This window comes from Misgurnus anguillicaudatus, chromosome 1, assembly GCF_027580225.2.
Source record: "Misgurnus anguillicaudatus chromosome 1, ASM2758022v2, whole genome shotgun sequence".
NCBI lineage: Eukaryota > Metazoa > Chordata > Actinopteri > Cypriniformes > Cobitidae > Misgurnus > Misgurnus anguillicaudatus.
Window position 1 is genome coordinate 5,442,913 of NC_073337.2, and position 23,992 is coordinate 5,466,904.

Here is a 23,992-nt window from a genome sequence, read left to right on the forward strand (position 1 = left end):
AACGCTTCCGAAGTCTGCTTACATTTGGAAAAAAATGTTACAGTTATTTGGGTAACACTAAACAATAAGGTCTCTTTTATTAATATGTTATGTGTTACATGAACTAATCCAAATTATGCATGTATTCATCTTTGTTAGGTCCCCAGTGATTCTATCAACCTAGAAAATGTGAAAAAGATCAACCCAGTAACTTTGTTTTGGTAAACTATTCTCTACAAGCACATGAAAAAATAGGTTGTTGAAATGTGGCTCTCCTTATGATGTAATCAGGAGCTCTAATTATAATAATACCACCCCTTAATCTGCTCTATCCAACCACAGCACTGCCATTTGGTGCAGAGAAAAGCACAATTGAGTTTTAATTGCAACAAACCACCATCAGTGTGATCAGTGTTTGAATTTCATCGGCTCATTTGCATTTTAAAGGACACACCCAAAACGGCACATTTTTGCACAAACCTACAAAGTGGCAATTTTAACATGCTATAATAAATTATTGATATGGTATTTTGAGCTAAAACTTCACATGTGTGCTCTGGGGACACCAAAGATTTATTTGACATCTTGGGAAACTCTTGTGCCATGGCCCCTTTAAAAACTGCTGTAGAATTATTGCTCATTTTAGTAGATCTTAACTTATATTTTAATTCATTTCTGCAAATCACAGTAAATAGCATAGTAATAAAATATAAGAAAATACAAAAAATATTATTATTTCACAAAATATGTACTTTAATGATACTAAGTGAAAATAAATGTCTGTAGGTACTATTATTTATTAATTAGGTTATACATTTTTATACAATAGCCTATTTGCCATAGTAAACATACACAATACATGTATTATTTATTATTATCATTATGTATAATATATTATGTTATTGTTGTATTAAGGCACAAACAGATTCAGATGTTTGAGATCGCGCAGTTCTGTAGTTCGCTACACGTTGCTATGGCAACATCTGACTGTTTACGCTAGCAACCGCAGGCAGATGAGCTCGCTAGCTTAGTTAGCCTAACTCACGACATAAACACTGAGCTTCCCACAGTTTTATTATATATAGATTCAAATCGTATTTCTTTTGAAAATATAGATTCATAAGAGATGGATTCTGATGCTTTGCATTATTTTGTGGATTTAGCAGCTGGTAATGGTTTGACTTTAAGCAGTGAGCAGAGAGCTGCACTTCAAACCTCTCTCGTCATACTGAAGAGAAACTACAAATTCAGCCGTGTTTTATTCTGGGGGAGGATTTTGGGCATAAAATGTGATTATTTCATTGCCCAAGGTGTTGGAGAGGATGAAATGAACCATAAAAAGACTTTATACAGGTAAGAAATCACATTACCTGTTAACTTGTAATGTAATGGGCTTTACTGTAGTAGCTAAACATGTACATAAAAACAAAACACATACAGATCATGAAACATACAGAAAGAAAATTTAATTAAATAACCTATTATATATTATTTAAAAAAAATAATAGATCAAATCAAGCAATTGGCATTATTTATTGTTTTATTAAAAACATTTCCCTTAACACATTCCAATATTTGGTGATTTTATCAGAGTGATATAGTCATAAAAGCATGTGTTTTACTTTTAACATTAATTTTTATTTATTAGTTTGAACTGCATGGATTGGCACCTGCTACCCCCCGCCACTGACTCCATGATCGCAGATGTAGATTTTGCAGCACAGGGGCGATTTACAGGTGACCCGTCCCATGAGTATGAGCACACCGAGAGACAAACCCAGGGAGCGGGAGATGAAACTAAAGAGGAAGAGGTCACGGTGAGAGACCAGGGGTGGGTGCGTATATAGGATGCAGAGGGGGTGTAATAATCGTCTGTCATTTTTGGAAATAAAAGAAGAAAAATTAAACCTTTCACATTCTCAGAAAAAGGTACAAAACTTTTCACTGGGGCAGTACCTTTTCAAAAAGTCATTTTGTAACTCAAAGGTGCATAGTGGTACCTCTAAGGTAGACATTGGTACATTAGAGCAGGGGCTTTTAAACTTTTGGATGGCAGGGGCCCCCACATGATGAACCTTTAGAAAGGGACCCCTTTCCTTAATATATAGATTTTTTTAATTAAGAAACATTACATATCGATACCATAATGGTACAAATTAGGGCCTTATAGCGTCCCAGCAACAACTTTTGTACCTTTTTTCTGAGAGTGCATGATCTATCTGGCATATCTGCATTACAGGATTAGGGTGTGTCTGTTTTGCAATAACATGCAAAGACATAATAGATATTTTTGTCTTTACAAAGTCTAAACAGGTGGTAGACAGAGAGCTTGGAATAACTAAAAGTGATAAATGTCATGTTTATATTGGTTTTTGTCTTTCCCACGGTAAAAGTAAATGAGGAAAGCAGGTTGGCCACGACAGTGTTTAACATAGATAAGGATGCATCTGTAGTGCCACGAAGAGCATTTATTAAAACTCCCAGCGGCAAAGTGCAGACAAACCCAAGCTTTGGAGGTTTGCTTACAGCCAAACTCTTGGCAGTTCATTTGAGTGTGTATGTGTGTGTATACACTGGAAATCAATTGCAGCTGTGTGTATTTAAAACTATGTTCTCTATGTTTCCATCATATGGCATCATTTCAGATGTGTGTCCTGAAATCTTAGTCTCAATTACAACAGATCCCATCCTTCAAAACTGACGTTTAATCAGTCAGTTTGAAAGTAACTTTGATCTGGGATCAGCCGTTCTGTTCATGTTTTCTTTAATCTGGATGGTCAGTCCTGAGATCAGTTTTAACTGTTGCAAACATGATCGCAGGTCTACATCCCACAGAGGCCGGAAAACTGCGCAACTATCTGCACTTTCGCGAGCCGGTTAACCTAAAGACGAAATCCATCTTGGAAATGGCGGACCTAAACCCTGCGGTCGACTTCCTAGACCCTTTGAGTGAAGACATTCCCAAAGGTAATTCTAATCTTGTATAATTTTATTCCTTGCGCAATTTTAAAACCCAGACGTAGACTTTGTAATTGTAAGTGAACAACACCTGTTAACACCAGCAGCATACCCAAAATCAATGCTGACATGCAATTTGCATTGAAAGAGAGTCTCAGCAGTGTTGGGAAATATGAAGAGGGTGTAAAAAACCTTCTGTTTGCATGTAGCTGGATTTCCCTGGGCAAATGACAGATATGATTTGGCAGCTGCCCGAGGCCCAACCATAGCCAAGTTGACATCTGGGGTGTTCTTCTGCAAACTATGATTCCGTTGTTCGCCTTTTGTTTTCTTTTTGAGCAGAATCGGTTTCCACATCAACAATGGGTTTGGATTCTCATACATCTTTGCGCGCCGTCCTGCCATGTCGCTCAGTTGGGAGCAAGGAAGAAAAACGTTATTCAAAAACCATTCGTTGGTGTTCTTTGCGAAATCACAAGCTTGTTGAAAGGTATTCATCAAACATGCTTTATGAAGCTTGCCTGCTGCTTGCACAGGCTATAGTCAGCTATATTGATGCAGCTGTAAAGTTCCTAGTGGAATATCTGGTTCGACCCAGTCGGAATTTTATCCAGATGCAATCCAAGTTGTTTAACATATTGATTACTAGAGGTTTAACCCTACATTTATCAAAAATCAGAATTATGTGGAATATTCCTCATGGGAATATCGGCAAATGAAGCTTTGCTGTTTCTCAGTATAGTTCGATGACATGGTCACCATGCTGGAGAGATGCCCAGAATTCCAGTGCGTTAGAAACATCTCGGCTGTTTCATTAAAGGAGCTGATGTTATTTCTCTCTCCAAGGGATGGCGGCTCACCTCAGGCAGTACTCAAGTTGATGTGATTTGTCTTTAGAAGCTAAATGCTTTGATAAAGTAAAGCAGGTATTTTGGCTCAGACAGGGAGCATTTTCCTCTTTATCCCCTTGACCGATCAGGTGGACAAAACCTAATACCATCTCTGCAGAGGTGAGCGGGTTCATTTGGAAAGCTGGGAAAGGTATTTACCGCTCTCCCCCTTCGATTTCACTTGGGTTTCCATAAATTTGGCTTTAACGGGAAATAGTGGAGAGATCTCACAAGATCTTGGGAAGGAAGAACATATTGTACAACCACATGAATCTACAGCCAAACTGTAATGGATGCACGGGATGTTTCATTCAGTGCTGATGAAAGTCGTCCTTGTCCAATTTTTCAATCTCACCTTTAGTCAAATCTTGTGCTTAGGGAGTATACGTACATGTTTAAAATCTGCGCAATCCAGCATGCAATGATCTTTCTAAACTGTTTATGTGATACTTCTATAGAACCGCTGCTTGATAAATATTTTGACTGGATATAATGCAAAGGAGTCTTGACAATGGACATTATTGTTGACATTTGAATGTTTTATTTTGAACATTGTTAGTATTTCGTGTTCAGAACTTCAGAACTTTAGGCTTTCGCAGCACTGGTCGCCATCCAATAACAGCAGCTGGATGGATGGAGGGGCCACCCAGACAGACCGACTCCATAACGCCTCTTCTTTATACACTATTGTGATAATAGTCATCCATTGCAGAGCCAGCTGACTGTCACACAGTCTTCTTTTCCAGATTTTACTCAGCATCTGTCACACTATAAGAGTCTGCTTTCTGTCTGTGGTTATGTGTAACGGTTGATTATCCAGGTTTAGTTTATGCTAAATCCATTCTGTCCATTTTTCCCTTTGATCATACAGAATAGGATAATTCTAGTCTTTTTTTCAGGCACTGCACTTACTGTGTGTTCTCATCATAGGGTCATGGAGCCTGCAGTCGGAGCGGGGAGGCACTGTTTGTGTATTGCGCAGTTTATTGTGGCAGGGTCTCACATTCTTCCACGTTCCTCAGACCCCGCAGCATGGATACATCTACATGGGTGATGGACTTACGAACCTCGACCTGCCCTTTATGTTATAGAAGCCAAATGACTTGGCACTTTAATGTCCTTTTGGACTCTGACATTAACTATAATTTTCTTTCCTGATATTGTCTTTGAGGTAAACATAAACAAACTTGTCAATGTGTTTGGAAAGTCAAAGTAATGGTCTTTTACGCCCATGGCAGTCACAAAACAGTACCTTGCTCTTTCTCCGAAACAAACAGATGCAAACGCAGAAACAGCTGCTGCTGAAGTAAACACAGCTATTTTATTTAGACATCCATCTTTACAATAATATAAATGTCAGCTTTCTTCAAAATCACGCTCATTGTAACCACAATCAGAGAGCTCCACATACAGGCCTAGAGTTCATCTTAGGACATTACAGGAATCTCTCAATGTACATCTTCATCTATTATCAGTCATGTAACCATTAGCAACAATAAGAGTTCAGATCCTGTATCATAAATCCTCTCTGTCCCATCCATCAAACGTGTATGTCACCGTTTTGATTGAATAAACAGTTCTGTCCATTAATGCCTTATGTAAAGTGGCTTCGGACCGTATCTGATGTTGTTTTTTAAAGCAGGATGTCCTACAGGCATTCTTTTCTTGCACCACTTCAGCCCTTTTTTGTAGATGGGGTTTACAGACTTCACAGAGTAACGTGTCAGATACCTGCAACAGACCGTGAGATACTGTGATTAGTGGCATGCACGTAATCTAACACAATAAAGCAAACTACGGTAGATATCATACCGGTTAAGAGGTGGGTTGGGCTTGGGTTTTGGAACGTGGCCTTCGGGCAAGCGAGGTCTATGATCTGGTAGAAGACCTGGAAAGTAATTGATAAAGGAATTGGTTGTCATTGTTATATCCACTCATATGAATTTTTAAAACATATTGTCAATATGGTAAGTCAAGACTTAAATATCTGTGTATATGTGTAACATAGTTATTTAAAGAATAAACAAAATACTTGTCAGAGAAAGTCACATCATAATGCATTAGCTTGTAAAAAGGGGCAAAACTGCATTCTAAATTATGTTTACTTAACATGAAGTGGATAAGAAAAGCAATTTTAGGCAGAAACTCACCTGCACGGTGGGCCATCTGGACACATATTGCAATCTTGGTGTGTTCATGAGCACAGAGACCCGTAATGCGCCTCGGCAGCATCCCACCATCTGAACGAATGAACTGGCTGAGCAGCAGGACATCCTGTGTCACATATGAAAGTAAGATGAGCTTTTTACATGACTTTCAGAACTGCTTCACAATACACAATCACGTGATTCATGACACTTACTGTATAGTTGTACTTGTTTTGCAGGTTCCATCTATAAATGGGACATTTAGCAGTGGGATTTGGGGGCTGTGGTACCTCAGATGTAGGCTCTATAACACCCTCTATCTGTTAAAATAGTCATATAAGAGATGGAAAATATACTTGGAAGTTTACTTTTCATTCACTTTTTTTCCATTGGTTGCTCTAGGACTGTAGATGAATGCAGGGTATGGTATTGTATTAAAGACAACACTACAGTAAAGGTACTTACAATTGTTGTTTTGCCCTCCTTCTGCTCCACCACTGCAAAACATAACATACACGAATTTATGATATTCTCTAACGTAGAAGTTTTAAACAAAAGTGTCCACAAATCAGTAATAAATACAGTATATTAATATCTCACTACATAAGGACAGTTCCAGTAGACGATGCTGTGCAAAACGTTTATTGCTTACTTTACAAAACACCAACAAACTCACCGTGTCTGAGTCCACGTGTTTGAGCATTTCCCAAAACTGCTATCCTTTGAAATAAACCCTTTTGGATGAAATCGCTCTGAAAAGATCTCAGTGCTGTCCTTACGGACTGCAACACACTGCGCGTCGCCATGCTTTCTCTGACCTTCACTTCCTGCTTGATGACGTAGTAGAACTCGTATGCCAATGAATGCGCGCCATATTAGGGAGGGCAAGATTGCCTTTTAAACAAGCAAATGAACGTGCAGCTGTTTTTTGTTCTTTCAATTATATTACATCAGTGATGTTTATACATTTATTGACCAAAATTAAGCCAAATACTGCTTGGTAAGCTCGAGTTCACAATTCATTATAACAAGTGTAACTACAGACAAAAGTTTTTTTTTTTAATTCATGTAAATAAATAAATCATTTCAATTAATTAAGAAATGTAAAAGTTTTGTGCTTCTTATGAAAAATAAATAAATAAAACACACACAAAAACAAACAAACGCAAAACTGCACCCACCGTTTCTGTGTTACGGACTGTTTTGACCTTCCCAATATGGCGGCTCCATTGCCCTGTCGCAGTTACCGGCTAAGGCTGACGGTCGTGTAGTTTAAATAAATGCGCCATAGGGTGACTAATTTAATTTAATTTAATTTATTTTAAAATGCAGATAAACTCAAGTCTCACTTTAACGGTGTCTTGTTACAATAATATAACTTACATTGATTTATATTTTAGTGACAGTATGATCACATTTCCACAATATAACCTGAGATATTTGTCAAGCAACAGTTACGGCGCCTTATTAATTAATTACACCAAATTGAAAGGATTTGTAAACAGTTAGTCAAGTTTGTTAAAATGTTTAAGTACACAGAACATTGACTTCCGTTATGTTATCAATAGTGTTTTGGGTGATTCTGTGAATCAAGCTATAGGAACGTAACAATCTCGGCCGTCATCCCTGCTGAAAAAAACAATAAAACCATTACAGAAAATTCTAATGGTTTTCATTAAAATACAAATAGGAACCATTAGCTTTTACCATTAAAACCACTACACTGTAGTGTGTTTTGGGCCATATTCCATTAGAACCAATACATATTCCATTCAATACATAGAACCAATACATAGGCTACCATTAGAGACTAACAAAAAACAATACACTGTAGTGTGTTTTGGGCCATATTCCATTAGAACCAATAAAATTCCCAATAAAACCAATAAAACCATTAGAATTTTCTGTAATGTTTTATTGTTTTTTTCAGCAGGGATGGCTGACAATTTGGTTCCTCTCGACGAAACTTTGGATTACCTCAAGTGACGTGCGGAGTAAAAGCATTCTTGAAATTGTAACTTTGATTTAAATTGTAATTGCTAAACTACAGGTGAACGAAATTTTAATGAATTTGAACGACGCACAAGGGTTGTTTTAGGGTTGTTCCGCAAAATGGAAAACAATGGGACAAAATAAGGTGATGATTTTCGAGATTCAGATGGCCAGTATTTTGTTATTCTTGAACCCATAGACATGGTCTTGGTGTCATTGTAAAGTTTTTGTAAAGCTATTTCTATCTGAACAACTAGTTTGAGCATTTAACCATGTTTACATTTTTTGGTCACTGTATACCTACAAGCTAGGAGCCAAGGAATAAATTGCTGTCACTCTACAGTAATTTTTTACAAAAAGATGAGCCATATAAAAGATGAGTGTTTATGTGTGTGTTTAGTAACTTTTGTATTATCATTTACAAAGAGTATTTGAGTACGGTTTATATTTTTAATGTAAACATCATTTAGATTGGAGTATAACTCAAATATGAAAAGTCTGCATCATTTACTTCCCTGAGGTTATAAGGCTTCAGGGGCAAAACTAATCCATCAGTCAGTTTATTTAGCTTTACACTAACAGACATGTACTAAAATAACATAACTTATCAAGTAGGTATATGATGATCAATGAAAATGCCCTGCTAAAAAACAATAGACACCATCTATTGGTTTTATTGTGAATTTTATTGTTTCTAATGGAATATGGCCCAAAACACAATACAGTGTATTGGTCTTTGTTGGTCTCTATTGGTTCTATGTATTGGTTCTAATTGAATATGTATTGGTTGTAATGGAATATGGCCTAAAACACACTACAGTGTAGTGGTTTTAATGGTAAAAGCTAATGGTTCCTATTGGTATTTTAATGAATAACATTCTAATTTTCTGTAATGGTTTTAATGTGTTTTTCAGCAGGGCGAACAAATTATTAATTAATGAAGGCAAACTATATGACAAATGCTTTATCTGTGCAAAGTTGTCTTCCAGAACTATCTTAACATTGTGTGCTGGTTTATGTTTACTGTAATATGTTTGGAATACTCCGGCTCAATGATTCATTAGCAGAAGTCAGTCACAGGTATCAAATACTGTTGGAAATACCATATGGTTCATATAACAACACCTGCAAACCTAGTATGTAGCATGTCCCACATAGTGTAGGGGAAAGCATTGAAAGGCAGGCATTTATATAGTTTTATGACCCTGGTAGTATAAAAATGATTGTTAGCTTATACTATAATAAAACATCACCCATAGACTTACCTGAGACTTCAGGATTTTAAAACTGAAAACAAGTGCATGACTGTCATTTTATAGATTTGCATTAAATATAGATACTTTCATAAATCGTATTCATAAATCAAGCAGAGCAGAGAGGTAGGATTCAGGTTACATTTTTTTCCTGTAAACCAAGACTTCCTTCTGAATTTATGAGGGCTTGCATGGAAAAAAAAGTTCTGCCAGATGTTTCCAGATTTTCACAGTGTGTAAAATTCATTGATATGTTTACTTAAAGGGGGAAATAATATATCGACAGTTTCTTGATGGAGTATATCAATCAACACATTTTGGTATGAGATATTATTTAGATGTGAAGCCTAAAATGATGTTTAGTTATGCAGCAGAGTGATGCAGATACGCTGTAAATTTCTCCAGCTGCTTTGAGGAAAAAATCAACATAGAAACATGTCTTGACTTTTTCGTATAATGACTGACACGCAGGTGTTCTGCATTGTTTTATTGCCGTATTATATTCTCTTCTGACCCCATATTTCAACAAAACATAGATTAAATGCACATTGTGCTTATTATAAAAGAATAAATATCTAGAGGTTGTCCATTTCAACGTCTGAGCTCAATTGCATAGAGAAGCATGAGCTTTGTATCTCCAGAAGGAAAAGTCAGTCCTACCAACAGCAGGTGACAAAGTAGCACACAAATTGGTTTGTGTTTCACCTCATACCCTCACAAAGATAAACGATTTAGTAAAGTTACGTAAAAAGACTTCCAATTCTTGTCAGCTCATTTTTAAAGGAAATGAGAATACCCGACCACCTCTCGCACAGCCCTTGGCAGATATCTCAATAGCACGGATGTAAATTGAAGTTAACAAGGTCGTCTCTTTAGTGAACAAGCTCATAAATTCACACGGATGGTTATTAGCCTTGTAGACTGGCGCCCCTTGGATCTGGTAGGCCTTTTGAATTTCTGCCACCTTTGTTGAAATTATTAGTGTGTGAATAACAGCTCCTCTTGTACTTTCACACAAAACCGGTCATTCTGAACGCTCTTGTAGCCTGGTTGAAACCCTTTGATTGTTATTGTGCCATTCTTTTGTGATTTACTGATGAAAAAACGCCATTAGTTTCTGAAAGAGGTCAAGATATCCTAAAAGTAAAGGAGGGAGGGGTTTTATTAAAGCAATTTAGCTTTATGAAAAGTCATCATGCCGTGGGAACAAAATGCGTGTGGAATGGTGGGAAACCTTTTTCACTGAACCTCGAAATGTGGTTTCTACACGAGCAGCAGTTTCTAAATTGGACTTTTGTTAAGGAGATCCCGTAGGTGTATTATTTGAGCACTCGTGATGTCAGGCGTTCATCCGATGTGATGTTATGTGGAAAGAATTGTGTCAAGAACAGTGTGTTACAGCACATCTGATATGGATCTGTAAATACATGCCTCTTGGATTTGACCCAGAAGTTGGAAGCGATAGTTAAGGTTTAGCCTATTTTGGGATCAAGAATGCTGGAGCAGGCAGGGAGGTTCAAAGGAGGATTTCTCGTCATGGTTTGTAGTATTTTGTGAATGTGTGATGGTGGTTGAGCTCGACAAAGCAAGCATTGTTTCTCCTGACCCGTTTCTTTGCTCTGCATCCTCTAAGCCGTCACATTCCCTGACAAAAGTGCTATAGAAAATTAATAGCATTTAAAGTGACCAGACATCTTCTCCTGTGCTTTGATATTCAAATGAAACATGGAGTTTCCTGCACAGCCAGGCAAGCTCAAAGGCACTAAATCAATTCAATTTCAGATGATGAAAAGCGTGTTTCTGACATCTCCATAGACAGAGGTGCAGGACAATGGGTCCATGTTGATTCAGTGTCACCGTGAAAAGTTATGGGTGTGCACAGGAGGTTAGCATTACAGAAACATGGGGGTTGATGAAGATTACTGGAGGAAAAGCCATGTGGAGGTCATAGACAATATAAAAACGCTGATGCAGACAACAGTATGGCCTGTGGATTTAAAACACTGGTCATAAGGAAATCTCCCTTTTCCTGTACTGTGTTCACAGACAAATCACAGCTGGAAAAAGTAGCCATATGCATGATAATCCTAAATGTTTAAATATAATATCATGTACTAGATGGTTTGATTTTTTATCATTTTTTTAAAGGGACAATAAGTAGGATTTACCCCCATCTAGTGGTGAAATTGTATTTTGCATTCAAACGAATAGTGCTCTCTAGCGCCTCGCCTTTCCAAATGCATGTTGCAACTACGGTAGCCGTAAAGGAGATCAGTGATTACATGTCTGATTACATGTCTGATTACACGTGTTCTGAATGAAAATGTGTTGTGGAAACGCGTTGGTAGGCTAGTGCTTTTTGTCCCTCTCTGCTATTATAGTTTATAAATACGGCGTAACGACATGGAAACCTTCTTGGACTTACCCGTTCAATGTAAGTAAAGAGAAAAAAATTCTAAACTTACAAAGAAAAGTCAGATCAATGGCAGAGGTCATTTGACACCAACGAGGACATATTTATGAATAAAGATATTTATTTTGATTAATAAAACACTTAAAACCATACTTACTGTCCCTTTATCAGATCTAAGTGCTCTATAGACGGTTTCAGCAATAACAACATAAACACGCGGCTTTCGTGGACATCACGTAACTTCCGGTAAACTCCCCTAAGAATAAATAACAACAAAGTCCTTTAAAGTAGTTTATTTATATAACAAGCAAAATAAACAACACGTAGATTACATAGGAACGCAAAACATTTGTTATTTTCAACAAGGTATTTGTTTAAGAGTTCAGTTTACAGCAACTAGTCAGACCATTAAACAAACAGAAACCGGAAGTAAAGTTCGGACCAGACGCTTATCGCGTCACCGCATGTGCGCCCAATGAAACGGTCTATAGACGGTTTCAGCAGTAACAACATAAACAAGCAGCTTTCGTGGTCAACACGTAACTTCCAGTAAACTCCGCTTAAAATAAATAACAACAAATTCCTTTTTAAAGTAGTTTACTTATATAACAAGCACAATAAACAAAACATGGATTACCTAGTAAACCAAAACATTTGTTATTTTCGACGAGGTATTAGTGTAAGAGTTTCAGCAGTCAGACCATTAAACAAACAAAAAAATGGAAGTAAAGTTGGGACCGGACGCATATCGCTTCACTGCACGTGCGTCCAATGAAACTGTCTATAAACACACACTTTTACTACACTAGTACACGCACTTTAAATGCGGTTTTTCTGTAGGGATGGGATGATAAATGCTGATACACACTAATAACACCTGCCTGATAACGATTCTGAATCGCACAGCCGATATTATGCACAGCTTTTTCATGTATCAGTTTTTTTATAAGTAGGAAGTCCTTATCAGTCTGAAATCCTGTTTAAGTTGTTTATAACATGCATTTGAAAAAGTAACACTTTTACACTTACATATTCTTTATTATCATGAAACAACCTGAAAAGGTTTAAAGAAAAGCAATATAATATAGTACATGCTTAAGCCATTTCCTGGAGATGCGTGTGTAAATGGTTCTTCTTCTGTGGCCTATATTGAGTTTCTGCACGAGATCGCCCTCTGGCTTTTGGATGCTGCGCATTTCATCGTTATTCATTAACAAGCATAGCAAGCATCATCAGCCGATTTATCGACCCATCCCTAGTTTTCTTCAGCCAAAAATGGACATGAACATTTACAAGGACATTTTACATCGAATATTACTACACGCAATCCCACACGCACTCAAATGGTGTTGTATCACAGAGCTCATTCATCAAAACTGCCTTTTCAGACACTTCCTTGCTTGTCTGAATCCAGATGGGGCGATACATGAATGATAGCATTCATAATATCCACAATGTGTATTCACGGACCCCCGTCCGATCCGAAATCTGGGATATAGCGCACTGCCAACAACGTGAAATTTCACCCATCCGCACAGCAACAAATGTCTCTCTTTCATCCTTTCTCCCTTCCTCACACCCTCTCTACCCACCCTTGCTCTCCTTCTCTCGCTGTGTCTCATTCTCAATCCCTTTCTTCGCTGCTCCCACACTGAAGTCAGGCGACTGGAGAGGCTGTGGGTATACGTGCAAAGTTGCAGATACTCCATTTGAAGAATCAATGCGCTTTTGGAAAAGCCTCAGGAGATTCTGGCTTCTCAATGCAGCTCTCTCTTTCTCTCTGTCTCTCTCTCTTTCTTGCCTTCGCTGCGCAGACTCTTTACATCTGCCAGCATCTAGCCTCATGTACCCTTTCATTCTCTCACTACCTCTTTGTCTATATATCTCTACACCTTTCTCTCTTTGAGGCAAATATATGCATATGCTCAGCTGAAATCCAGCGGCCCCATTAGCGTTAATGTCATGCAAGGCACATCCCAGTCAACACAATGGCGGTTAGACTCCCGAGAGCTCATTGGGGAAGGAATGAAAGCATTCAGTCTTTTAGTCGATTGAGTTTGAACTTACTTTTTGTCAGCAAATGTTTTGAAATGGTAATTCATACTATTTCGGTGTGTTGTATGGGATATACAGCTGTTAGTGGAATTAGACAGCCATGGAACATAGGCACTACATAGATCTTCATATTATCAATTCTTTTGACCAGTGGAGGCCAATGACTTCAGAGGAGGCACGAAATTAAGGCTCGTCAAAACATGTATTTAGCCCGTCATGTATGTGGCTCGTCATTCGGCGCGTGACATGAAGCTATGTGCATCACGCGTTATGTCAAAAGACGTTTTCCAGTTTCTGACAACATCTGTAGTCCCATGTAGCAACTTGTTAGCATGTGCCTTTTTAAGACATGTAAGAATTTGTAAAAAATCAGAAGGTTTACTGCTGTGTTTTTTATGTTGTAGTATAAAGCGTGAAAATATCTTGAGCTTGTGTTAACCCAATACTGTATCTTATTTATCTCATTCGAAAAACCCATGGACCTCGGGTCAATAGAACCAGATGTGTCATGCTGCGTTTACACCAGCCGCGGTAGAGGCATCAAGCGCGAGTGATTTCAATGTTAAGTCAATGTGAAGACACGTTGAAGGTCTCGCGGCGCGAATTAGGTGTTTAGTGCGGCGCGGTAGACACGGTTTCGTCTCATTCGTGCGAATCGAGCATTGCTGCCGCAAACGCGCAAGTTGAAAATTTTAACTTTGGCGAAAAAACACGCCGTGTTAACCAATCAGGAGCTTGCTCTAGTAGTGCCATGATTTCAGAAAGCGAGCGAAGTCGCAGAAGCCCCTCCCATGACGCGAATTTCTGTGTGAATGTCCGGATGACTAGAATTTCATGTGCAAATAAAGCGAGTAAACTCAAACTGTTAAGCGGCAAACTAGGCGCGGTAGACGCGATTTTTGAGGCTTCAACGTGAGTAATTTCAATGTTTAGTGTTCAAATGCTTGCTTTTTCCACTTGTCTACTTCGCTCTAGACATGCGGATGCATTAAAAATATTCAAGCGGCAAACTAGACGCATTAGACACAAATTTGGCGCCTCAAACGAGGCTGGTGTAAACACAGCCTTAAAATGCTAGTTTTTTGCTTTTGCCTACAAAATACATCATCCCTGCAGCTCTCTAATACATCCAAAGTTTAAAATTTACACTAAATAGGTTTTTATTGGAGGGCTGCTCGTTGTGGCACCCCATAGGGCAAATGTGTCTTATAGGAAATGAACACCTGCCATACAGATGTCATCACGGATTGTGTCTTAATCAGCTCCCTAGCTCCCGAGGTCGTAAATCAGTATATCGTGTATGCAGGTTCGGGCACTGTTAGGACCCTAGCTCACTTCTCATTGGGACACTGTTCACTTATTTTCCAGTGACGTGGCTGCTTAACCGCGTCGTGATAATTCACAGCTGTTATTCATCAACAGCCAGCAAAACCAACATCTCTCTGACTTTATTTTTTAAACACTTGTTAAAGTATTTTATGAAAAACATTTAAATTTTTCTCTTACATATCTGTGCATAAATTTGGAGGAATATTACATTTAAATATTAAGTAGATTGTGGTCCCTTCCTGCCAAGCAATGTGTGTTTATATTAAAACTTTTGTCTTTATAAAAGTTCGCATTTCATGAAGTTTATTATGACATTCAATATATTGAAATATGTGGCTTCCAAATACTTTTTGGGGGTCACTGTTTGTATGACAAAGAAATTTGTCTCTACAGAACTACTGCAGAAACCTGTTTACCTGTTACTGTTGTGCTTAAAGTGTCCAACAGGGGGTAGTATAATTGTGTGATAATTTCTCACGTCTGCTAGATTTGTATAGACCAGGCTATGTGCCAGACAGGAGACTTGAAAAAAAGTTATTCCTCAATAATACTTAAAAATAAACCCAACAAACTCTTTTTCCTAAATCTACTTAAAGATCTTGTATTTAACTAACCATACATGCCATCAGTACCCGGGGAGTTGGTGATGCTTGCCTGGAAAGCATATGCTTAGATAAGAAATAGTCCTACTGACAGGCTCATACGTCAGGACACGATGTAAGCTATTAATGTGACATTGTTTTTGTTATCAGACTGACCTTCATTAGCCCCTAATTTATCATGCTTATGTCAACACAATGAAAAAGAAAAATGCTAGAAAGAGTCCACAGTTTGTAACTCTGAAGGACACTCCGTTCACATACTTGCAGCGCATTGTGTGTGTCTATGGTGGAATTCTGTGAATAAACCCTCTGCCTGTTCACCTCTCAGCTGGTGGTCATTCACTACCAAACTTGACATTGTCGTCTTCAACCTTGTGTAAATGTAGAGAGGAAAAAGCAGGTAGTCAAGAGCTTCTTTAGTCTGAAGTATATGCCTAATTAGAAGACATGCTGTTACAAAAAATAAAGAGAAAAACAAAGCTAAAAAGGTCAGAGTACAGATCCCAGGATTGGATGGCTTAATGTACATTATTACGTGGAAGGTCACACATTCCAGATTAGTCAAACATTACAGACTTAGAGCACTAATAGTTCAATATACACCTTTGAATGATGCAATGCATTCTTAGAAAAAAGCTACAAGAGTTGTCACTAGGGCGGTACCTTTTCAAAAAGTAAATTTTTTACAAAAATTTGCATTTTGGTACCTCAAAAGTACACATTGGAACTTATCTACCTAAATGGTACATATTAGGACCTTTTTAAAAGGTACCATTCCATTGACAACATTTTTACCTTTTTTCTGAGAGTGTGGGATCAGATTTCTGTAAAGAATATTATGCATGTTGTGTTTTATTTATTGATAACCAGTGGGGGCTCATGACTGCTCTTCGGAGGGGCGCAAACTCAAAATATGTGTTCGGAGTGTCATGTGTGTTGCTCGTGTTTTCAAAATATGTGTTTGTTGCGTCATGTAAACAATGTGCATCACGTGTTTTGTCTAAATAAGTGCCTGCTGCACACGCGTCAAAACGTTCAAATATACGCAAGACTCTTCCTTAAAGGCGGAGTCCACGATGTTTGAAAAACGCTTTGGAAAAGGAGACGGGCCGACTACCAAAACACACTTATAGCCAATCAGCAGTAAGGAGCGTGTCTACTAACCGACATCCTTGCCGGGTTGCGTATGTGTGGGGCGGGTCTATCAACAGAAGGTCCAGATTCTATTGGGGTAGGGGCGTGTTTGTTTAGGTGATTTCAAATATCAACATTGGCTTTGAAACATCGTGGACTCCGCCTTTAACAGTAAACTCTGATTACGCGTGAGATTATGTGAGTATCTGGCAAACACAGCGTCTATTTTTTATCATAAACCCTTTAGACGCGTATGCAGCAGGCACTTATTTTGACAAGAAATGTGATGCACATAGGTTCACTCGACGCGCAGAACACATATTTTGAAGTTACGAAGTTTTTTTATGTACACAGCATACTGTTGTTAAAATGATTCCCATTCAAAATGATTCTCGAAAATGACTTAAAACGATGTATTATGCATGCCAGGCCCGTAGTTGGCGATGTTGCTTTGTAAAGAAACACCACGCACATATTTAAGACGACGAAAGCATCAAGCAATTTTAGGTACAATGTAAGTTTATTAAAGCAATAACACTTAGTTTTTCGACTTTAAATTAATGTCTCTTAAATTGTTTTTCTTAAAGATACAATTTGTATTTATGTGCCGAAAGATGGCGCCAGATCAAACAAAAACAATGATGTTGTTTACTGACGCTCTGAAGCAGCGTGGAATTATGGGATTTGTAGTCTTTAACTTTAGCCATCAATCAGACGAGAACGAGAAATCACGTTGATGGATAAGGTAATCAAGTCTTATAAATGTTGCATTTGATGACATCGTTTATTTCATTATGTAAGTTTATATGTGATGTTCAAAACGAAATTGTTAGTCATATTGATATTACAGTATTAGTCAAATTCGATGGTAAACACAGCTCAGAATTAAGTTTTCAACTTACAATGATTTTTCACATAATGTATTGACAGTACAAATCTTATTGTGAAGTGTCTTAAAATGACCATTTATATTGCTGTACAATACCTTTTGATGTGCATATCGTCCGCGGGAAGACGCGCTGATTACAGTCTACACACTAATGTTGTGATCAATATAATAGCATACGTTTTTTGAAGGGTTACGAATCAAAACATCTCACCCATCGCGTAAAACACAAGCAGGATCAGAATCTCACAATACCTTTGATGTGCATATCGTCCGCGGGAAGACGCGCTGATTACAGTAAGTTGTCATCAATATAATAGCATACGTTTTTTGAAGGGTTACGAATCAAAACAACTCACCCATCGCGTAAAACACAAGCAGGATCAGAATCTTGGTCTAGTTAAATGTTGTGAAGCTCTCTCTATCCAGATAATGCAACACCAAATTGATCATCCCTCGTTTTGTTCCAAACTCTTCTTGGGTCGTTTGGTTGGCCCGTACGCTTACAGGAGCTGACACAACCAGCGGCAGACGGTACAGAGATATCCATAAGTCCATAAGCAAGCATATAGTTCCGCATTTGTCCACAACACTGGCTGCGTCCGAAAACTCAAGGCAGTGAGGACTGTGAGGACTTGTGGCCTCGCTGCCTCATGAGGACATGACTTCGGACTCGGAGGCCTGAAGGCCGCTCAGAGAAAGGCTTTCCGACGCACTTCAAAGGCAGCGTGTTTGAAATAAAAACAGAGAGCGCCTTTGTGATAACTAATCACATATTTGAAAACTACAATACTAATTTCTCGTTAGAAATGAAATTAAAATGCTTAAAAAGTGAAAATATACGTTTATTTTCACTAAATTTGTGCTCCAGCCGCTTCCTTGGCCGCCATTTTATTTTTTCGAGCTCGACCAGTGTTCTCATGTGGGTTACGTCAGTAAAGGCGGTGACAAAGGGTCACATGGATATTAACGTCATTGACAGGAGACTGCACTGCCCCGTGTCAATGTTTTGAATGGAAATTTTCTCACGATTTACAAGTAGTAGAAAACATTACAGATATTGATAGTAATCAGCTGGACAAAATATATAACACTGGCCTAGTGGTTTTTGGAGATTTTACTGCAAATATCTTACAAATTGCACCTTTAACTGGTCAAATCCTACTGTTGCTGCAACATGAGCAGTCTCCTAGCAGCTAAATCCACACTCTGTAAGCTTTGTGGTTGGGTAGGAAAACACAGCCGAGCCCACCCCCGGCCTGTGGAGAGCGCAACCTGCTTCATGGCAAACGTCACGTTTTTACTTGTAGTGGAGTTAGCCAACAGCAAACTATAGGACGAAACAAGTCTCAAAACCAACATCATGGCAGAGCCAGCAAAGAAATCAAAGAGGGCTCGGTCGGAAGTTGCAAAGAAAGAAGAGATAGTGATCGGACATGAGCCCAATCTCGAATCACTATCGAACGGGCTCACACTCGGTGGCGCGAGATGAAAGAGGCAACGGTTTGCAAAGCAGATGGAGACCTAGCCTTCCTGCTACTGGATTTGTAAGTCTCATATGTATATTTTTTCTTACAGTCTTGTACTTTTGAGCTTATTTGTTATTAGGCTGTGTTCCACAAAAAATTTGTTAGTTAGGTTTGTGGTCAAAAGTTGTGGTCAAAACTTCGGTGCGTCTTTCGGAAGTTGTATTTGTTGACCACATACATCATTCAGTTAAAAACATAAGACATACAATTGTAGTTTCATTCTTACCTTAAAATGTAACTGTTGCTTTTCTGTAATAATAATAATAATAATCCTCTATGACTTATCCGGTCGACAAATACAACGCACCCAAAATCCTGGACAGGACGCGTCTGGGAAGAATGGCACATATGGTCACCCTATTATTGAATGATATCTGTAGAACATAGTAGTACATGGGCTACGTTACCTGTCCGGTTGACATGATTTCCAAATAACGTTTCTGCATAAACCAGTTCTGTCAACAAATTCACGTGTATTGCCGACGAGGCTTATAGAACAACAGTATTTATGACACCCTGTTAACAGACAATCACGCTTATCAACCACATGGGGCAGCCTTGGGCCAATCTTTCATGGTGCCGGTTTAACGGTACATTCACACAGGGCGTAAGCATTAACGCTTCTCATTTACTTTGTATGGGTGACGTCATGCGTTGCAGAACTGAATTGTGGATCTGTTGGCTTTGCATCATTGCCATTGCTCACAGCACAAGTTGAACATTTCTTAACTTTTCAAAGGTCAACGTGTGCTTCAGCCAATCAGATCGCCTTATGCAAATACACCAGGGCAGAGGCAGCCAATAACGTTTACGCAAAACCATTTGGCCACTGTAACACTTCAGACACGCCTTCCGTCAAGCGTTAACGCTTATGCCCCATGTAAATGTTCCGCAATTTAAGTTACCTTGACTATAAAGTGTCAAAATTTTGTTAACTTTGTTGATGAAACTGTAGGCCGCCATTGATGTTATGGTTGTCGAGTACTACACATTCCTGTAGGGTTGAACGTGTAAAGCCCAGAATATATTGCAGGATGTTTGCCCTCCTATAAGATCATTACCCTATCACACTGTGCAACATGGATAGTTAAAACTCTGGTACGACAGGCGCGTGGACTGTACGATGATGACACCGAAGCTTCGGTGGCTGCGTCACATGTTAGCGCAACGTCACCAGCATGTGCTCATGGTAAACGAATACCAGTGCGCAGGTCATAGCAGCAAACACACTGTGCGTTGATCATGCTGAATTTCTGACATTGTCAGAAAACTATCATAGGCTATCTTTGGATGCAAGACCGGGAAAACAGCCGTCTTTGAACCTCTCTCTCTGTACGACATAGGACCACCGTTGAAGAGCCATGATCACAGAAATCCTGACGATTGTTTCATGATGGCAATCTTTCGTCTGGGACAGCCAATAATCGTGCAGTGTATCCTGTGCTTAATACGCACCCATTTCACAGATCTGTGTTTTTGTCATTTACACAGAAACAGTAATGTTGTTGTGTTCAAAAATGTGCACTTTGAAACCCGTTTTCAAATTTTTGTTTTTTCAAAACCCCAAAAATGCCATTGTTGTGTAAACGAACAGCCAAAATGCATAACAATTTAAACCAGTATTCTGTAAATTGCTCCTAAACCTGATGTTATGTTACTACGTGACATTGGTTGTTGTTGAGACTAACCTCAGCAGACCAAGAGAAATGTTTCAATGTTTCATTGATCCATTAGTTTATTTCCAGAACGGTGGGTTTTGTAGTTTTGGCCAGAGTTTAGGGTGCCAGCTGTTCAGTGTTTTCCTTTCATTCGACTCGGAATAGTATTTTTGTACCTATCTTTTGTACCATATGGGCTTTTGCCAGGGTTCTGTGGATTCTGCGGGAACATGCTCACCATTGTGTATTTTGAGAGTTAACCTCATGTTTCAAAGCTTTTTATTTTTTGCCGCCTCTGATGTTTTTGCTAATATTTAGTTTAAAGCACTGAGGGAAAACTGACACTGGGATGAACCCTACTGTGTTCGATCTGTGGGGTTTGTTTAGCTGCTTTTTTGGAAGAGACGCAAGTGTTTAGCTTTTTCTCTCTTGCGCGCTTCCTCCTAAGGATCGCTATCCATCCGAGTGAAGCCTAGTTGAAGCAGAACATTTTCAAAAAGGACTGCGTGCTGCCAAGCTGGTTGGTATCACGCTGCTTGAAGAATCTCCTTTGTTTTTTCTTATTCGCTTTGACAAGTGGAAACTAACACTCTCGATATTGCATCACTCCCTGGACAAATGGGCCATTCCTTATTCTATGCCGTTCTGCAACTATTGTCAAGTCAGCTGGAAGTCATAATTTTGTTTGTTTTGGACAAGGGTCAATAGCAAAGATCTAAGAATTTAGAATCTCATTTGAGCGGAAAAGGCAGACCTTTACTGAAATGCATGAAGAAATATGTCAATATTGTGATGAATAAACCATCAGAGTTTCCCATGAACTAGAGTGATGGATGATCATAGTTTAGGATTTTCTACTGTGAAATATGAATGTGTCAACTATTGCCAGTGGCTGGTTAAAGGGCAGATGTCAGGGTTGAACACATGTTCTGAGGTGCAGACCTGATTATTTAGCTTGTGAAGTAGCCAAATCTTATAAAAGCTTTGAATTAGATTCAGATATATCTTGATAAAGATTCTGGCCATCTGGTTATGTTTTGAGCACCCACCCTGTTTACTACCCTTCTGCATGTTTGTATAAAGTTCATGCTAAAATAAGTTGTTATATTAGTTGATTGAAGTTACCATGTGGAAGAGGAGATGATGGTAGTTAGGGATTCAGATCTTTTTTTAACCAATTACATTTGTAATAGGTTACAAATATTAAACAACAAGCCTACATGTGACCTGATTTGTTTTTGTGCCATTCAGTGGTTCTTGAAAGCCATTTCCAAAATTCTCAAGTGCAATTGTTCTTTAGCTCAGTGGTTCCCAATCCTGGTCCTTGAGGCCCCCCTCCTAGAAAGTTTTAGATGTCTCCTTATTTAACACACCTGATTTAACTCATCAGCTTGTTAGGGAGACATGTTTACCATTTCTGAAGTAGGCTGATAAGTTGAATCAGGTGTTTTAAATTAGGAGACATCTAAAACTTTCTGTCAGGGGGGCCTCAAGGACCAGAATTGGGAAGCACTGGTTTGCTAACCAGCAATTAGTAGAGAAGAAAGTTTGATCTTAGGCCCTGTTTACACCTGGTAATAAGAGGCTGTTTACACCTTTTATTAAGATGCGATCGGATCACAAGTAGATGACACAAAAGACAGGTATAAACGAGGTGTAAAACGTTTGGAGCTCATCCACTTTCGGCCACATTTAGAGGTAGTTGAAAACGCATTGGGCTGGATTGCTTTTGTGGTGCAGCCATAAAAGACCGCCTACTCTTTGCCTATTGATCTAAAGTAATGTAGTGAGCTCAAGTAAAAAATGTGCTATTTAAAATTAAAATAAATAGCACCTGTGCTTTTTGTACACTCTCACTGACCAAACTTAACGAAACATTTAAAACACTAAACAATCAACATTTTAAGTTTTCTGGGAGGAACACCGACATGTTACAGTGTTCCCCCATGCTAAAAACCTTTCTGATGGTGAACTTGTGACAGTGATACAGAGGCCGTTTCTCAATTCGAAGGCTGCGGCCTCCGGAGGTCACCTTTTTGGTCGCCGTGATTTCACCAAGTAAGTTGTGATCCAGGATCAATCAAAGATACCCAAACCTACCCTTAACTCAAACCCTAACCATTTTTGAACCCTCAAATTAGTGTGAAATAATAGTTTGAGGAGTATTTCTTAAAAGCCCCTAACCCAATTCTAAACCTAAATCTAACATACACACTAATCCTAATCCTGCAATCTGATATTGTTGCATCGTCACTATCCCTGTCGCAACCAGGATTTTCCGCAATGGCGCTTTTTTTCTCTCTGTTTTGTGTGAAAGTTGCCGTTCCAAATCCACCAAGTAAACTGTCTGTATTTAGGTCTGACGCCTTGTTTCACGTCACGCGATCGACAGCGGAACTCCGCAAATGAGAATGAGATAGAAGAGAAACGATCAGGTCTGATTGGTGAATGAATAGTTACTGAGCACGGTTCCAATGGACATGACGTTTAATGTGAACCCACTGTGTTCAGCACGATCTTTAGGCTTTTATTGATAAAACTGAAGCGGCTGCTCTTCGCATCTTTCATTTGTTTCATTTTGCAAGCATTTAAAAGTTGCATAAGCTTATTTTTGTCAATTGGTCTTAAATATCAGGGAAAGCTCTAACACATCGTCGCTGCCCGATGAAACTCATGTATGTCCAAAACGGTTACTTTTCAGGAAGTGAAAAAACACTGTATTTCAAAAGCAGTTGAATGTAGCGTTGTCATACTTGGTACGGCATATTTACATGTAACCATATTCTTGCCAGTGTAATGATATAATACACATTTGACCAAAATTGAGTTTAAATTGATATATGTGCATATTTTACAGTAACGGTGGTCGATACGCGTTCTTCCGATCATTAATTAGAATGGCCAAGTCTCGTTTCATATTGACAGATGAATACGCTCAGTTTATTAAATAGCCTACGTATTAGTTTATTAAATACGCTTAGTTTATTTAATATTAATTATAAATTTATTAAATTTCTCTTGCAAACTATGAAGGGACAATGAATCAATACACTGACATGGTAATGCTAAACAGATACTTTGCACAGTCCTACCCCTACTGTAATTTTGTCACTCCTAGACGTACGTCTGGCGTCAAGGGGAAAACATTTACCTCGATGAAGGAAAGT

The 23,992-nt window shown here is 38.6% G+C and overlaps 2 protein-coding genes across 2 annotated transcripts; one reads left to right on the forward strand and one right to left on the reverse strand.

The window, feature by feature from the left end:
* Positions 1-946: 946 nt before the first annotated feature.
* rsph9 (radial spoke head component 9) lies at positions 947-5,417 on the forward strand. Its single transcript, XM_073856452.1, has 5 exons — positions 947-1,332; positions 1,628-1,792; positions 2,362-2,495; positions 2,800-2,946; positions 4,758-5,417. Exons 1-5 carry the CDS (start codon positions 1,106-1,108, stop codon positions 4,916-4,918), a joined length of 834 nt encoding a protein of 277 aa, XP_073712553.1. The 5' UTR covers positions 947-1,105; the 3' UTR covers positions 4,919-5,417.
* mrps18a (mitochondrial ribosomal protein S18A) lies at positions 5,124-6,817 on the reverse strand. The gene is made up of 6 exons (XM_055190286.2): positions 6,651-6,817; positions 6,440-6,471; positions 6,190-6,294; positions 5,978-6,101; positions 5,640-5,715; positions 5,124-5,558 (listed from the first exon to the last, which is right to left on the reverse strand). Exons 1-6 carry the CDS (start codon positions 6,778-6,780, stop codon positions 5,414-5,416), a joined length of 612 nt encoding a protein of 203 aa, XP_055046261.1. The 5' UTR covers positions 6,781-6,817; the 3' UTR covers positions 5,124-5,413.
* Between the last annotated feature and the right edge of the window lie 17,175 nt (positions 6,818-23,992).